The sequence below is a fragment of the Pseudopipra pipra genome, chromosome 14, assembly GCF_036250125.1.
Source record: "Pseudopipra pipra isolate bDixPip1 chromosome 14, bDixPip1.hap1, whole genome shotgun sequence".
NCBI classification, from domain to species: Eukaryota; Metazoa; Chordata; class Aves; order Passeriformes; family Pipridae; genus Pseudopipra; species Pseudopipra pipra.
This window is the reverse complement of record NC_087562.1, coordinates 13,861,439-13,879,933: the sequence shown is the minus strand read 5'-3', so window position 1 is coordinate 13,879,933 and position 18,495 is coordinate 13,861,439. Positions and strand designations below refer to the sequence as shown.

Below are 18,495 nucleotides of genomic sequence, written 5' to 3'. Positions count from 1 at the left end.
CAGGAGCACAAATACTTTTCTGATCTGCTTTTGAACTAGTCTCTCTTGCTATAGAATTTGCTAAATGCTGTATCTTCTGCAGACCAAAAACTCACTGCCAGGTTCACTGCTTAATTTTCAATATCTACAGTTTGTTAGTTTGACTAAACATGCAAACACGTACACTCCTGGACTGCAGGAGTCCATCACTGCTTATGCACAGCAGGTAGAGGCAGTGCAAGACTGCTGGGAGTAGAGAAGCTACTTCCTCACAGCATGGGACAGCAACAGAAATGTCCACTCCTAAAAGGAGTAGTTGGATTCCCTCCTTCCCCAGGAAAATCTGCCCCTTCTCCTTTCAGAAATTGAAAGACTTTTGCACTGATGCCAGGGAATCAGTTCCACTTTGGGGACACATGTTCTGTGAAAGCTGCAATTCTTTAAATGTTTCATTTTTTGGAACACGAAATTTATTTTCTAACAGACAAGTTTGAGTTCTGAAGTAGGGGAAAATGTAGCCCTTCCTTCTACTGGAAGGGCTACATTAACTATTTCTTGCTCCCACGTATATAAATTATGTTCTTCTGTACAAAATTATCGGGAGAATTATCTCCTTACTACAACTTCTAAAAATATGTGTCTATTGCACATATTATACAGTAACAAGATGCTCCCTTACAATGAATTTCATTTTTTCACAACACAGACTATATGGCTAATTGTTAGTAGTAACAACACTGCTGGTATTCACAAGGCTTTGGACAACTTTGCTAAATTCTGTGCTTTGCAAATAAACAGCAAAACCCATCAATTTCTCCCCTTCCTCAGGTCTCTAAACCAACTTAGTCCACACTGACAATCCTTTTGGTCTGGTAAGGAATGTGAAATACAACACTTAACTGAGGTTTGAACAATTTACCTGGCTCCTCACTACTGTGTTTTGAATGTTGTCTCTCTGACAGGGAGCAGGTTGAGTGTGTGTGCTCATGTTATGAAGTGTGTGTGCTGTTTCAGTGGTCATTCATCTGCCATCCTGTGCTGTGCAGCAGATTTTAATGATCAAGGGAACTGGTTCTTTATACAAGGCTCATACAAGTATGTGAGTCCTTAAGTAAGCTCTTAGTTGTAGAAAAGTGTAAGAGTTCAGTCTGGGAAGATGGTGAGGAAGATGAGGATACTTTGAAGGAATCAGAGAAATAAGAAGGTGGGAAAAAGAAGCTGTTACCTTTAACAGAATGTGTTCTAATTCTTAGTTTTAACATCTGTAAAATGCACGTGGTGATAATTAACAATGATTTACAATGCTATAAAGACATTTCTGACAATTTTCTTTTACGAGCTTATCAGAGTTTCTAACAGAAAATAGAGTTTCTAACTCAACAGAGTTTCCAACATACACGTGGACAACAAATTAAATTTATTACCCCCTGTGATTCTTTCTCTTGTTTCTAAGATATTGTTTATTGTTCACTAATGGTGACTAATAATGTGAATAATGCATTTACATTTAAGCAGAAATTCCCTGCTTGCTGCATCTTAGTACAAAAATATTTCCAATTCTTACCTCAACTTCTACTCTTGTGAAGAGCTGACACATTGTCAGTAAGCACAGCACTTTACTGCAGGCAAAGAGGAAGAAAAACACATTTTACTTATTTACAGCCAAAGCATTTGCATGTCATTAGATGAAACTCTTTAAAGCACAGAAAAAGCAAAGCCAATATTGGGCAAGATTTTTAAGTACCTTGCAGCGAAGTCCCCTGAAAAGTTGTTTTTGACAATTTTTCTACAGGACTTCTGAATACACCTGCTGCTTGCTCACTGAGGAGGCAACTTGTTGTGGGCTGTCATGCACATTAACCATTCTGTACAGCTCCTTGGCCATGTCCTCTCTCTTTAAAGAGGTGAACACATACTGGATTTTAAGCTTTAAGAGCTTTGATTCTGAGAAGTAGCTTTAATTTATCTCTTATTCTCTCAGCTGCAAAATGAGACAAGTAACTTCCTTATGCAGAACTGAAGCAAGCATTTTTTAGTATTTGCTAGTAATTTTGCAAATAACAGTAGTGTTTACACAGGTGGGTTAATGAATTGTCAGTATGTTTGGGGCCTTCAGTGCTTTTAGAAAAAGTCACAAATTTTAGCATCAACAGGTAGAATAGGGGGAGAAAGAAACTGCTAAAGCACATAATCATTCTACTTCTGAGTTGTTCTTTTCACTATGATTTTTAAGCAGAAATTCATATTTGCTCCTTACTTTCCATCAGGTACATTATAATAGAAAAACTTCAAGCAGTTTTCTGTTCTTGTTTTGGACAAAACAAAAAAGGATAAGAATCCTTTCAACCTTCTGCATGAATCCATTCTTAATGCTTGATTTTCTAACACATAAGATTAGGTGTTCCTCCCAGCAAGGCACAAAAGTAAGAAAGAAGTAGTAAGTGAAAGCAGAACTGGGTCAGCAGGTTTTTGAGAAGGAGACTGGTACTGTCCCATCCTGGCTGCAACATGCAGGAAGTTTTACAAAGAGTGTGACAGTTCTGCATTTTGTGATCTGCAGGTTTGTAGGGGGGGTGTTCTTCTCCTTGCTCCAGTTATTTTTGTTAAGAATCTCTAGATTCTTCTCCATCCGCCCATTCCCCTCCCATGGGTTTGCCAAGCAGTTCCTTTTATCTTCTCACAGGTTTCAATCTGAGCCTTCACCATCCAGCCACCAGGCTTAGAGCATTCCTCAGTTCTGAGGGAATGGGCAGCCTCCTCCCTCCCACAGGAATACCTCTGACTACATTTCTTCCTTCACCCATTCCTACACCATCTCTCATAGCTGAAGACACAGCTCCATTTAAACTTCCAGTGTAAATCCTTCATAAAGGAAATCTGTAGTATATCCTGTATTCATTACTCTCAGTATGCTGATAAACATAACAGCAGTAATAATAACAGCAAAAGATTCTTGGGAAACTGAAATGAGCATTTTCATTGTGTCCATTCTGTAAGTGTGCAGCTGTAAGGATTAACTAATGATAGCTTAAAAGGTGCTTGTGGTCTACTCCACTAGTTCAGACATGTTTCAGAATTAGTTGCCTTAAAAATGTTACTCACTTAGTAAATCAGTACTACTGTACTTAGATATATTACATATTCCACATGAAAATTTGGTATATGGATACTGCAAATGCACATTTGAATGAATGTTTATAAGGTGAAAAGTAATTCCCAGACATATTTTCAGTGCAGTTGTGAAGGTTTTTTAATACTTTAATAGTTTTTTAGCATATTAGAAGGCCACCTGTGTTGAGAAATAAACACAGATCCACTGCCTGATTTATTAAAGTATTTTTCATTATTTGAATGTCAAATAATATATACAGAGCCTTTTCACTGAGATCTTAAAACAATTGCTTTTCTTGAGTCTGTCAAAAATAAAAGTCTGAAGAGGAATCCTTGATGTTTCAATGGGGAATTATGGGGAAAATGAATACTTATTTTGCCCATCTTCATTTACTCTCATATGACAGCAAATGATACGGAGGAATGAATAAACTGAAATAACATTTATTTTTTCTTGTTTGTATACCATATAGGAATCTGTAAACACCTATGGGTTTTGATGACTATGAGTGTTTTCCAAAAAAAAAAGAATTTAAATCTTTTGCTCCAGTGTAACATGCAAAACAGGAGAAAATTAGAAAAAAAAAGGTTGTCAGAGCAGGAAATAATGTTTTCCTTTGCAAACCCTTTCCTTAGCCATTCAGGTATGAAACCTACCCTATGAGAGCATTATCCCCAAGTATTTCCCCCTCATAAAAACAAGTCTAGAAGAACATGTGTCTCAGCTCAGCGGAATCTGTTTGGCAAAATGTTTAGCAACAGGAGCAAAAATTCTGTATGTAATTTTCAGTAGGATTAAGAAACTTACAATGAATAGCCCTGCCATGTCCAGGTCACAGTATCCTAAGGAAAAAACAAAACACAGAAACGTATGACAGAACCAGATGCAAGTTAGAGAGCAGATAAGTTACAATTTAAAACAGGCACGAGTTTAGTAAAAGTGGATGATGGTTTCATAGTCCTGTAGTGAAAATAAATACAGCTGTTATGGCAAATAGGATTCCTTGCTTTAAAAATTTGGAAATAAGCATGGCAGACTTTTATCAACAATTGGGAATAACGTTACATAGTTACTTAGATATTGTAAATCATTCACTCTGATCCAAACAGCAGAAGGTGGAAACAAAAATACTGGTAAGACTTTTTAAGTGAGCTTCACCAGTCCCTTTAGAAAGGTACCCTCATTAATATGTCTGATTTAGTTTTTAAGGACATTTCTGCATAACCTATCTTTGCTTTTTTTGCTTTCCTTTTTTTTCTCACTCTATTACTTTTATACATAATTTTTACAATATATACTGTCAGAACCTTAAATCCTATCAGTGAATGTGATACCAATCCCCTCGAGTGGTTCACTTTTGAAATTCATTTGTAAAAGGATTATACAAAGGAATCTTCATGACTAACAATAACAGCAATTATGTTTTTAATCTTAAAAAACATTATGAATTAAAAGTTTGGTCTTTTCTGGATTGGTTGGATGACCAGATAATTAAAAAAAAGTTAAAAAGGTCCCAGACTTACACATGTCAGTGAAGCAGAGCCACACAAGGACTGCTGCATGAAAAGAATATCTGCAAAGCTGCCCTCCTGAGGTACCTGAATGTTGGTGTTGGATGTTCAGGGATCAGCTTTGCTCTTGTTCAGAAACTTTGAAAGTCCCTTTGCAGTAAGACTATCTTGAGCTTAAACAAAAAGGATGACTAGTAGGGAAATTGTGTCCATTTTAGACCGCGAAGTACAGACTCTGTGGCACTGCAGGAAGTTTTTAACTTCTGCTGCAATACTTTCCTGCCTTCCCTCTCCCTTCAGCTGAGAAGCCCAGCAGTAAGTGTTTCACACTCAGAACAGCAACTACACCATGGTGACACTTGGGAAGCCTGGCTGATTTCAGGAGCTCTTCAATGCTAAAGCTCAGGACAATACATTCTTAGTGACAATGCAAAATATTTATCATGTAAAGTACCATGTAAGTCAGGATTTTGACTTCTGTATTACTGGTTAGTGACAGAAGTATGTTCTGCTTACCAGCTTGTTGGGGTATCGGAGTAACACAGGTTGTACAGGGACTCGTGAAACAAAGGCACCTGCAGCCACAAATTAGAACTGATTGTTATGACTGAGCTTAATGCAGCAATTGAGAGTCTTAAGTGGTTCATTTTAGACCTAGTATCTAGCAGAAGACATTTTTAAAAAGGCAAGGAGAATGAGAAGTATTATTATTCTTGTTTAGGGTTTTTTTTTCGTTGTTGTTTGGTTTGATTTTTTTGTTTGTTTATTTGTTTTTAGATCAGCAGCACAACTAGCAAGGTGTCAGGACAGAAAAGGGTTAGGCTCCCTTTCAAGGAGAAAGCTGTCTAAGATTCCTGGATTGTTCAAAGTCATTTTCTGTGTATTATCTCCCCATTGACTGGCATTCATTTCAAAGGATTAGATGCTCACAAGGCTGTTGAGCATTTCCTGGCTCCTTCTCTGTTCTGTTATGTTCATATGACAGAGATCTGAGCACACAGCAGTGGTTTGTAACTTTGCTACCTAAACAGTTAAGAAAGGAGAGCAACATGGCTCTAACTTGTTGTGCAGCACAACAATCTAGTGATCACTGATGCCATCTTTAACACCTTCCTATGTTAAAAATCTATTGTCCTGGCTCACTAAGCACTAGGCAAAGACATTTCATAACCTGATTGCATGGCAAAATTTACAGGAATCTAAGATTGCACAACTGTAAGCTGAGTTCATACGTTCATCTCATAATAATCACAGTTACCTTTATGGGTAAATAAATTAGATGAAAACTGTACCCAGGAAAAACCCCAACCAACTAATTATATATGTCATAGATATTTTGCATCCTATACAAATCAGAAAAGTAAGCTGTCTAGTATAAAAGAGGGGGTTTAGTGCTACTGAAACTTTAATAATGTAAGGGATTACTATAGTGCTGTTGTGGATGATATACCTTCTAAGTACATCCTTACTACAACTACAAATTAATAATCACAGATTATTTTCCAACAACAATGTGACAAAATATCTCACCTTGTTTAAATGTGATCAGGCAAGATCGGTTTGTGCAGGTGCCTTCTGGGAAAATCAGTATCTTGGATTTAAAGAGAGAGAAATATATATATATATACATCCACATATTTCATAAAAAGATTACACTTTAGCTTCTGTTATGTACAGGCTGACTTTATGCAAGCTCTGTGACCTGTTGTACTGTATCACAAGAATATCATCACTGTTTCAAAAGGAAATGAACAAATAAATGAAGGATGCTCACAATATTATTAACCTGGCCCATCTTAATTTGAAAAAAAAATGCTTTATAGGAGAGGGGAATGGCCTTTGTTGTACAAAAGACTTTAAGTGTTTCACTTGAAATTTTAGTGTTGGTAATGATAGGAGAATTGTTCCTCTCCTGCTGCCAGCAGCTCCTTATATAACTGGGCTGACAGGAAGTGCATGAGGTACTTGAGCATTTACAGGCACAGATGCCATCAACTCGAGTGAGATTCCAGCTGGGATGAGATGTCAGCTTGAGCAGCAGCAGCAAAAGGCACAGAGAGCATGTGTGTCTGTGAGGCAGAGCTCTGGAGGCATCACACCCCACAGCAGCCTCTGAACCTGAATGAGTCACACACCCCAATACCCAGAAGGTTTCTGAACTAGTGCACACGACTGAACCCAGTCCCCTGTGGAACACAGGAAAACTTTGTATTTCTCATATCACTACAGGATCATAAGCAGCATTCCAGAAACACCTCAGGACAAAAACTGGTCTGGATTGAGAGTGTTCAAGGTGTGCTTCCAATTCAGTCCAAATGAAAAGGTCAAGGCTAGATGAGAAAGGGCCTCAGTAGGTCACACCCAAGAGACACAGACTGTTCTAAGGTTATGACAGAGGCAGCTGCACACACTGATTTACAATTAGTCCTCTAGAGATCCTGTCATCAGAAATCATTCACTGGGACTCTGGACACAAACATAGGTATGATTCTGCTTAGCCTATGTCCTAATCCCCAGAAAACAGGTTAGTGACTGATCAAAGAGTAAGTAATCGTTCCCTCCTTCCTCTTTGTTGTGGTACAGGGTTGGAGAAGCCCTAATCAGAACCTCATGCTATTAATAAGGGTGCCTAGCCTTTTGTGTTTGGGTTTTAAGAGGAGGGAAGAGGGAATCCAGCTGCTCTTTCTTTTCTATCATGCTAAGAGAATGCAGCCCAGGCATGCTGAAGATGGTATGACAGACATCATCTTGTGGTCAAGTTTCTCAAGAAAAAGAGAAAAAAAAACAATAGGAGGAAGGTGTGGCCAGGGCACAGGACTAGGAATTACCCAGTGACACCCTCAGTTGTACTGCTGACTCTGTCCTGGAGATTCCCAGATTACTTGACTCATGGACTATTTATGCCATAATATATATGTAGGTTTTATCCCAAGTGCAGCACTGGTGTGGAGCCCATTTCCCTTTCCTCCCCATTCTGCTTTCAGAAAAGATTAGGTCTACCAGGGCATTCATCCATAACAGCTTAGCAAATCTTAAGCATCAGTGTAGTTTGTAAGCACAGTATTAAAAAAAAAAAAGTCTTCTTAGCTTTGACATGTGAATATTTAAAATCCTCCGTATAACTGACAAATTGAAAAAGATAATGGAGGCTCAAACAGTATTTACAGCAGCTTAGAAAAATGCATTTATGAGTCAAATTAATGTAGCCAAAATGCTAAAAAGCTTTTTGTAAGGCGTTTATGAAGTGTCTAAACAATGCCATTACAAAAAAAAACCTGGCAAGTGTTGGTCTTCCCTACTTGAATGGTCTCTGTTTCTGGAGACTGTTCAGAAAGTAGAGCAGCAGACAGCAGGTCTAGCTGTCACAGAGATACCTGCTATTGATGTCTATTATTTTCACTTGCATCTTTTACTTTTCTTCAAAAGCCGTTCAGTGGAACAACAGTGAAGGAAAAGTTAACATTTCTTACTTAGTCATTTAGGAGGTATCCAGCTATGATTAAAGACACCTTGTGACTTTAGCTACTGAACCAGTCACTTTCAGTTTTTATTTTAAGGAAGTTAACCCTTAAGAAATCAAGAACTAATTCAAAACACAGAGCATGATTTTATACACAAATATGCAGAGGATATGCCTGGAGAAAGGCCTTGTGTCAATGACTATATTTTTTCAGCAGCTTGGCATGACAGTGTATTTGTAGGTTTAGAGCCTTATTAACCTAAAGAGCAAACTGAGCTCCACCTCAGCTATTCTCTATGTGAAGAACTGCTGTTTTGAGCTGTCTGTGCTGGAGCTTGGACAGTCTGGGTTACCCATTTCACCAACTGCTCATCCCCTGACTGTTGTGAGCACAGCTTTCCTACTTGGCTTCTCACCTACGAGCTGCCTTCAGAATACTGACTCACATACACCAAGGCAAGTCACCTGCTGCTTAATTATTACCTGTGGCCACTGGCCCCTGGATAATGCCCGTTTAGTGATCTCAGCGACCGTGTTCTTCCGGGAATCAGGGTCTTGACGAGAAACTGCTACAGGCTGAAGGGAACTCAAAATTGCTGTGAAAGAGATAAAAAATATGTGTCTCAAACGGGTGTTGGGAAAACACATGGGTTCAAGGCTTCCTTGTAGCAAAAACTTGGTCTTGTACTAGGAGACAGACTCCACATAAACAACTTTTAGACTAAATTGATAAGAGTATTATTATTCTCCTCCTTCTGCAAAATGGGAAGTAAGACACAGAAGACACAGCTACACTGCCAGCTGAGGAGCTTTACAGTAATTATAAACATCTGAAATTCAGCCAAACACATTCTAATAATATTGCTGTTATTTTTCACTGAGCATTTCCACACAATTCTAAGAGAGGGACCTGACAGGGTCTCTACTCACGGGCCACACTCAGGCCTAACTCATGCAGACTGCACCCAACAAGTAGTTTGAGCCTTCCATTTTCAGTTACATAGTATGCACAACTTCTGTGCTAATTACAGAAAAAAAACCCCCTTCATTTAATCAGGAATTTGCATCATAATGTGTGTACCTACTAAAATGTGATGAGACCTGATGAAGAATTATTTTCTATGTCCCAGTCCTGTGCTTTTAAGCTAAAATCCATATATTATCTGTTAGCTTATTCTTTACAAAGACACTTTGCTATGTTGCCTGCTGAGTTTAGTTCTGGGTTACTGTATAGCCAGCAGGAAGTCTACAGCTGATTCCAGCAATAATACAAACAGAGATTCTTTTTGTGCCAAAAGGAGGAGAAAATAATAGAAGCATGAGTCATCTGATCTTTTCCATTCTCTGCATTTCCTTTTTGAGTAACTCCTCTCTTCTTCCTTCCTGGTCTTGCTCCCATTAAAAAAATCCATAACAGTGCCTGCAAGTTTAAACTTATAAATGTGGTATTTTCCAGACTGCTGTAGTTTGGGTCTATTTTTGAAATAACCTTCACCAATTTGTGTTCTACATTTATGGGCCACACTGATAAAAGACAGCAGTCAAAAACTTCTTGAGCTACCTACTGGGAGAACTAAAGAGAAAGCTTCTAGCCTGAGCAGTTGCAAAACATGCTTTCAGTATAAAGCCAAGTTTAAAGTGATATTATATTTCATACCTGAAAAGAAACAGCATACTTCTAGACATATTTACCAATTCAGAAAGATAACGTCACAGGAATTTCACTGGAAATAATTTGTCAGTATCTTTGGAATCTAAGGACTTTAAAGTCTGCCTCTAAATCACTTCAAGAGGTTAAATTTTTGGCCCAGTGTCAAGTTGCTGAGTTGTAACTTTTTTGTTTTGCTTTGTTTTTTTCATAAATACTTACTGCCAAATACCGGAGTGGACAGGTTCTCCGCTCTAGACACTATTGATGGCATTCCAGTTAGGGCACAAACAATGGCGTCAAAAAAGCTTGAATGAGGAGCTGCAACAAAGATTGGGGCTTCTGGGAGACTTGCTACTTTCCCTTTTACTTTAACCTGGAAACCCATTATGAAGAAGGCGGTACGAGTCAGGCCTGACAAGGTTGTCCGGATCATCCTCCTTGTAAACAGAAACACAAATATATCATCCATCTTACAGTCAGTATTTCTTCTGTACTTTAAAAGAAAATCCCATAACAGATTTCCTAGTTCTAACCAGCACTGGGGCCTGACACAGGGCAGCAGGAAATGTAGGGTTAAAGGGGAAGTAGGGAAGGGAACATCACCTTTTCCTGATGAAACAAGGCAACGTGCAGCACCTTGTGAAATCCTCCTCCCAGGTACTCTATTTCTCTTGCCATACATATCATTGCAGCATAACATTATTGTGAGGGGAGTAATTAGCAGATTCAGTGGTTTTTTTTGTAAGAACTTAGGTAACTGATACTGTTCTTTTACCAACCATTTTAAACACGTAAGATTAAATGACAGTGTTCCCTGAGTGGAACATGTTCCCACCATAAGGGACATGTTCCTTTCATAGGACTCTCTGTAATCTCTTGGACTTGTAAGAATTCATTTCCTGTGTCTACTCCTCCTCCTGCAGCTACAATGCACTGTAGCTAAAAGAGAACTTCATTACTCTGAGGTCATAAGCTGAGTGACTGAAACCCAGAACCCACAGAAGCAGCTGTAAAATACCACTTCAAGGGCAATGCAGCTAGCAGAGGAGCTGTCAAAGCTAATTTTGTTATAGCAGAAATTACAAAAGCTACACAGAAACTCAACCTACATAATGTTACAAAATACTTTTCTTAGTAAGTTTCTTTTCTCAAATATTTCTATTAGTATTATTAGTAAAATAAGTTCTGGATTACAAACAGCCTATAAAGATTTTTATACAAATCTCTTTTTAGCCTTAAGACAACTGAAAATCTACCTATTTAAAAAGCTCCACTGTTGTTGTAAAATACACTCATTAAAAAGCTGCTTCATCTAAATGGGTAAAACTGAGATGTCATTGAGGAATCCTCTTTAATCAAAAGAAGGAGTGAGAGGGAAGAATGCTTTAGACCTTTTACCTTCTCCATCCTTTCAGTGGCACAGATCCTCTTCCACGCTGACAGAATATTGCAATTGATGCAAACAGCCAGGCTAGCAGTAAAATGAATATGATGCATGTGGCACGGAGGGGTAGCAAAATAATCCCCTGCAGAACACTCTGGAAAAGGAGAGGGGAAAAATCTTAAGAAATGGTATCAGCAGGAATGACACTATTATCTGTATAGTTACTTTATAAGGACTTTAAAATACTGACATTATTGCTACATGATTCAGTAAGGAAAGCAATAAAGATTAAAGGTTATTATGGGAAGTCATTCTTAGTATTTCATTTTCACTTCTGAGTTCCCATTTCAGGTAGAACTGGAATACCTGAGTATTTAGGTTTTTGGCTTGGATGTTGTTAGACACAAAGGGTAAACAACATTTGCTCTAGTTTATATTTGGTCTCAGTCTGCAGCACACAACCAGCTTGGATGAGCTGACACATATCTCCACTCCAGAGTCTTCTGCCACTAGCTGCCTGTCTAGAAGCCAAGTGGGATTGTTAAGATGACTAAATTGTACTCTTGCCCTTTCAAATGACAAATCTCATGTTGAGTCACAATATTGCTGAAAGTGATCCTCACTACTGCTTCTGGGAGCTGTGCACACACAACACAACATCGTTTCCCCTAGCTGGGACTTAAGCAAAATGGAGTTTTCAGCTGCCCTGGTTGCAAATAATCCTCAAATATCATACTCAGCACCTCTCAAAGGAATTTTTAGCTTGCATTTTTTCATGCACAGCTCCAGAAAACAGGTGTACTGGCACAATGTTGCACCACAGGCAGCTCTGGTGCAGGGAGAAATTCTTAATTGTTTTATCCCAGCACATTAGGTTAGAAACTATATCCTGAAGGTTGGCTTTTATGGTGCAACACATCACTGTGCAGATTGAGCAAGCCCAGGTGAGCTGTGTTAGCAGGTGCAAGTCATAGCTGAGCATTCCTGGTAAACCAGTAAAGGGTTCAACTCCCCTTGGCACCTATTCCAGCTCAGCTCCCACTCACTGATGAGGACCAGCTCGTGTGCAAACATATGCACAAAATAATACACACCCAAGCAGAACTGTAATGGTGATTTTTTTTTTTAAATTTATTTGGGCTATGTTTCTAAAAGTCCCCCAAAACTTGCATGAGAATGTATCATTGGTCACAGACTGACAGCTCTACCATTTCAGATATATGGGAGAAGTTACTGAAGGAGAGTTATGTGAGTTTAACTTGCTTGTGAGCTTACGATTTTTTATGCTTTACTATTTTTTAAGAAAGTCTACAACTGAACAACGGTGTTACTTTCTCAAAATCAGACTTTCTAGTCAGCTCTTTAACAATGGCCTCTTACTCTAGAGAAAAAGCAAGGTTTTTAATAAGTCAGTTTTACAAAACATTTTGCAACTTCCTAGAGTTGTGATTAATAAGCAACACATTGGATTTTAATTCACATATTTTCTTTAAAAAGGAACAAGTGTTTGTAGTATATTTGGAGAATAAGCATCTTAGTGTATTATTTATCCAATTCCTTGATTTAGTCAGTTGCTTCCAATTTTCCTTTCACCAGCATGATCCTTTCCCTCCCCACCAAATCCCTTCCACCTTCATGTAACATTCTCTTATTGTCCTCTTGTCAATATTCAGGAGAGGCTTTGCCATCTGGCTCTAAACCCTCTGACATGGATGAGGATTAAAATGAATTTAGGCCTTTGGGACTCAGTTCTGTGACAACAGACCAAACAAGACAGGGGGTACATGTGGATAAGCATGTGAAGCAGGTACACTTTATGTTCTGCAAGCACTGCCATATCATGTGTTTCCAGGAGAGATCTGAACACTCAGGTGTGGTTATTTCCTTCTTTTATATAACAGTTGTATATAGCTAGCTATGGAATTTTAACCATAACTTAATGGACAAGAGGAAAAGGACTGCTCTGGATCCCGAAATGGGTTTGATAGCTGGGCATAACAGATGTGACCCTGGAGATCTGTTGCTCCCACTTGCTCTGGTGCCAGTTGTGGCGAATCTGAAAAAGTCAGGTAGGAAGTTAAACCAACCAAGACTCCTTGCTTCCCTCCCAAAATTAGATGTGTCTTTTTTTCTCTACATGCATCTTCCTGTACTATGATCTATAGTCCCAGTTCAACATTTCAGCTGCATTCAGTTATCCAAAATGGGCAGCAGAAGCATAAATCTGTGTGTTTTGAATTAAAGTAACTTTTTTCTCTATGGAAAAAAGAATATATATGCACTGAACTACAATGAAAAATAAAGGATGCAATAGCAAAAGCAAAACAATTCCTTCCTCAAAACTTTAATAAATTCATTAATCTATTTCAGGCAGATGCACAGGTGGTACTGATTTGCTGATGCAAGCTATTGGCTTTCTTGGTCAGTGAAATGAGGCAGAGTTGGTTTCTGCTTCATCAGCTACAGACTAGGGTAAGAAAAGGACAGAAAAGAGAAAAGTCAAGGTAGGCTAGAAAAGAGAAAGCACAGGAGAAAAACATACAAAAGAAAATACAGAGTTTAGTAACTACTAAGTAGGATCGGAGCCACTCCAGTTTCTGTGTACAGTAATCACAAAGAGAATAATTCTGAGTCATTCAAAGAACCTCTTCCTGCATATTGAATCACCTGTGTACTTTCTGTTTACTGTGTCTGCAGTAACTGCATATCCTGTCACTGCAATTCTTGCAGACAGTCCCAGGTCCCACTCCCATAGCTGACTAACCCTCGATCAATACATGGGATTATGCTATCACTGATGGCAGGAACCTGGGAAGGGGAAAAGCAGGTCTACCAGAAAGCCACAGAATTCAGTTTGAAATTCAGCTGCTGTCAAGTTGTCTAGGAAGCAGCAGCAGAGCAGGTTACGGACCAGAACAAAGCCCAACTGCAACTGAACTCCTCTGACATCTGGGGTCATATGGACAGTCCCCCACTGCAGCATATGCAGAGCTAGGCAGGGTCTTCTGTGAGTGCCCAGAGGATGTCACAGCTCTCAGGCAGTCTACCTGCTTGCTTCCAAGCATGGGGTTAAATATACTGCTTTTAGGACGCTGGTTGTGCCATTACATAGTTGCAGAAATCCACTGAGCATCTCTTCAGAATAAAGCGGAATCCAGTAATGACTTAACTAGAGTTTGTGCTTTGCAGTCGCAGTTCAGAAGTTAGGATGGCACGTGAACAATCAGGATGAACAGAACTAAAACTAAAAACCAGAAAAAAATCTCAATGATGAATTGCAGCCAACTTCAGTCAGAGGATGGAGACCAGAAGTCTTTGAACAACTGTTTTAAGATCTTGTTTGGCACATGTAGATGTTTAGCACAGCAAAACTGATCTTTGCTTTGCATATTCCAAAGAATGGCAGAAGTCTTCTTGGTTGGTAAACTATCAGCAGTTCAGGGACTGCCAAGAAATTGTAAACTATTCTCACTCCACTTTTCAGTCTGGATACAACCTGTTTGTACATTTGAAGCTGAATGAAATGCAAACAGCTAGCCTGTCTCATATTCAAGCACTGTTCCTCAGCCACACAAAAGCCTTTACACTGAAGAAGTTCACCAGTGTATGGAAATCCTGTTTTGGGGTCCCATAGAGGGTTTTGAAATGGTATGTTTTCATTGGTATATGTTAAAGGAATAGCATAGAATAGGGAGGATATAACAAAACTATCCTTTAACATGCAAGAATGGAGAAACACTACACTTGACATAAATGGAAAGAGAAGGGACACTTCCCTTTTTTGGAATTTATAGTAACACTCTCTGGTAAAGCCCTGATTCCCAGCTGGTCTGACTGACACTGCTGGGCAATAGAGGAGCAGACAGGACAAAGCAGTCAGTAGGAAGTATCCCAGTCTTTATGACAGTAGGGGGGAAAGAACAGAAGGGAGCAACCCACAACATGAGAAGGTTCTCTGTCTTGTGATTTTCTGCTTTGCAATTCTGTGACTACTACAGTTTTACTCCTAAGCTGACTAGCACCAGGCCCTGACCCAGCCAGGTTCTTTTCCTCCTAGGTGCATTATGGAGCTCCGTATGGAATGCATCTTGCTTGAAGACATAATTATATTTTTCAACCCTACCTCCTGAAGGAAAAAAGTAGAATATATTTATTATAGCTAAAACGGTAATTGTAGCTTAAAAATGCAAGCTTTTGAAAGTAGTCTGTGCATCCTCTAGAAAGAACAGCCAGCATGGAAAGCTGTCCATGTCTGGAACCTCATTAAGAAACTAGTTTCCTTACCTCAGGGTTCATGCCTAAAGCTACTGATTCAGATGCACTTGAAGTGTGTTCCAGGCTGCTAGTAAAACATAGGGGATAAAAGGATTTGAAATTGTTTTCCAGGTTTCTCACATTTCCTCCACCCAGTTACCTTCAGGGCAAACATTGTTTATAACTTGAAGAGCTATATGAAACATAAAATATTTAGTTGTACATCACCCTCAGATATTTACAAGGATCAGCAGAAAATGCTGCAATTCCACTTACATGTTGATGTCCTCATTGTCCTCACTGATATGTCAGTTTATGTTTGGTTCATCAGCTAATTTTTAGAGTCTGTTTTTAAAAATTAAAGCCCAGGAATACTTTCTGCTTTCTTAATTGCATGAGTATCCTGTAAGTCTTGTGTGTGCTTGTACACAAGCCATACTGGGACAGCATTCAGGTCAGATCGCCCAGTGATGCCAGTCAGTAACCCAGTGGAATTTGTGGACCCTTTTTTGTTGTACAATATATGTATGGAACCAACCTCCCCAATCCCAAATCAACCTAAAGAAAGCTAAGTATCTGAAACAGGATGACTGAAAAACAGTTACTTTCTATTTTAGCTTTTCATATCAGAGAGAAGTTATCATCTTTATTCTAGAGCTGAAGCACCTGATGTGATGGATTGATGGACAGCATTTCATTCTTGAAACAGGACTCCTGTTTTCTCTAGGAATGATGTGTTATTGGCAATGACCGCGCAAATATTTTCAAAAGCTTGTTGTAAATCTTGTGCCAAAAGTTTTAAGTCAATCAGCCTCTGCGTGTGTGTGTCGAGCAAGCATTCAGTTTGTGGACTCTGGAGAGTGCTGGCTTGAAGAACTTAATTTCAAAAAACAGTGACTTTTTTTACAAAAGTGCATCTTCGACCGTTTACAAAACTTCTTCATGTATGTGCTCGCTATCTCTAGACTAGATCAGGAAGCAAACTAGAGAGGAAGGAAGTATTGTTAGTCGCTGTCTGCTCGCGGCCAAGCCAGGAGCGGCAGATGTGTGACAGCGTCAGGGTTGCTGCCCTTCCCTCCGGGCTCGGGGGTCGCGGCGGCGCCGGGACCCGGCAGGCGGGAGTTTCAAACCGCGACCGCTCACACGGCCGCGTCCTCCCCTCGCAAGGGCGGCTTTGTACGGCGGCCAGTGGCCCCCACCCCGTGGAGTGACCTCCACACCCTGGAGTGACCTCCGCCCCGCACCGGGGACAGCCCCGCGTTGGGTCGGAGCGCGGAACGCGCCGCTGGTTTAGAGCCGCGCCCGGGCAGCACTGCCGGGGGTGACAGCACGGCCAGGGGTGCGGGCACGGCCGGGGGTGCCAGCAGTGCCGGGGGTGCCAGCAGTGCCGGGGGTGACAGCACGGCCAGGGGTGCGGGCACGGCCGGGAGTGACAGCACTGCCGGGGGTGCCAGCACTGCCGGGGGTGCCAGCAGTGCCGGGAGTGACAGCACTGCCGGGGGTGACAGCACTGCCGGGGGTGCCGTGCCCGCCCCGCCCGCCGCGCTCCGTTCGCTCAGATGCGCATCCCAGCCCCGGGCAGTGCCGGCCCGGCCCCGGAGGCCCCTCCCGCCCGCGCCGCCAGCCTTACCCGCAGCTTGTCGCCGGCGCCGAGGCGGCCCGGGTGCACGAAGGGGTTGGGGACGGTGGGCGGGCCGAAGCTCTGCTGCCTGGGCAGCGGCAGCACCCGCGGCGCCATCTCCGCCGCCATCCCGGGCGGCTGCGCATGAGCCGCCGGCGGCGCCCGGGGCCGGCCCTGCCCACGGGCCGCGACAGCCCCGCCTCGGGCAGGTGAGCCCGGGCGGGCCGGGACCGGCTTCTCCGCGGGACCGCGGGGCACCCTCGGGTCAGGCGGGGCTGCCCGGCGATCCCTGCCCGCCCTCTGCCCTGGCCGAGCCCAGTGTGCGGTGCGGTGTCGCTCGGGGATGTTCATAAACACTGGGATCTACGCGAGAGAGGAGAGGGGCGAGCGCGGTCACGGCGCGGGACAGAGGTCGTTTCTAGGAGAATGGTGCATTTCCAGCCCTGCATAAGGCTGGTACAGAGACTGTGGTCCGGAGTAGCTGAGGGCTATAGATCCGCTGCAGCCGTGCCCTTGGCATCTCTTGCCGCACGCCTGCCCTTAGGGCTGCCACACGAGCAGCCTCTGCAGGGCTCGCAGTGCCATAAAACACCGCTCCCGGCGCCTTCTGACAGCCAGCCTGGCAGGGTAAATGCCGCTGCTGCTGGTTTCAACCCGAAAGGAAGTTCCAGCCTGGCTATATTTAGGAAACAGGCTTTTGGGTTCTCACGAACATCCGCTTCAGTGGTGGGGCTGAGCCACCGGTCTGTGCGTGCAGAGAGCGCTGGTCTAAGAGCTCCAGCCTCCTGCGTGACATTGGTTCAAACACTTTTTGAACCAGAAGAGAAGGAACCAAAGGAGAAAGGCGCTTTTCCCTTTCTCCTTCACACAAAAGTATTAGTACTTCCTGACACAACATTATTCTGCATGTTGCTGGACTATTCATACTGCTGTAACAAAAATAATTATAAATGTCTCATAGTTCAGTTCCCACTTTGACGTGTCTGCTTCCACAAAGACATCATCAGCATTAATAAAACTTAATTATGATAAAATTATTATTTGTGTTTTGCAACTGCAGGTGCTTAAGGAGTAATCATGGTGATATATTTGGGCTAACTGAACCCTTGCCTATAATGGAAGCTTGATGAGTGTAGGATTTCCCTTGGCTGGTTTCCAGGGTCTCCCTCTGATTGCCTGTCCTTGCAACCAGCACTGTCCTCTCTAAAACCAGAGAGCTGTGTAAGAACCAGATCAGCACAATTGTCACAGAGAGTAAGGCTAGGGAGAGCTCCAAAGGAGAAAGATCAATTCTACCTCCATCACTCTTGATAGATGATTGTACAAGCTCTTTTTAAAACCCCATGACTTCCCTAGCTGATCCATTCCAGCACTTCTCTAGTAATGCCTTGAAATTACTTTTTCTGTGTCTGAGAAGAATCTCATTGCAGATGATACTTATCCTCAGTGGACACGAGATCTGTTCCCTTTCCTCTTTGCTGCTAGTTTTTGCACACTTGTGTACTGTTATGATTCTCTTAAGC

At 41.5% G+C, this 18,495-nt stretch overlaps 1 protein-coding gene across 1 annotated transcript in view; it reads right to left on the bottom strand.

Annotated features, from left to right (window-relative positions):
* The window catches only part of LPCAT2 (lysophosphatidylcholine acyltransferase 2), a 31,523-nt gene extending 14,389 nt beyond the window's left edge, over window positions 1-17,134 (bottom strand). The window contains exons 1-8 of the mRNA XM_064671184.1: window positions 16,982-17,134; window positions 11,112-11,251; window positions 9,933-10,150; window positions 8,546-8,658; window positions 6,133-6,193; window positions 5,119-5,177; window positions 3,899-3,933; window positions 1,544-1,598 (exon numbers count right to left, since the gene is read on the bottom strand). Coding sequence (XP_064527254.1) covers window positions 1,544-1,598; window positions 3,899-3,933; window positions 5,119-5,177; window positions 6,133-6,193; window positions 8,546-8,658; window positions 9,933-10,150; window positions 11,112-11,251; window positions 16,982-17,101 — 801 coding nt within the window. The 5' untranslated portion in view covers window positions 17,102-17,134. The remainder of the gene's footprint in view (window positions 1-1,543; window positions 1,599-3,898; window positions 3,934-5,118; window positions 5,178-6,132; window positions 6,194-8,545; window positions 8,659-9,932; window positions 10,151-11,111; window positions 11,252-16,981) is intronic.
* Window positions 17,135-18,495: the final 1,361 nt, after the last annotated feature.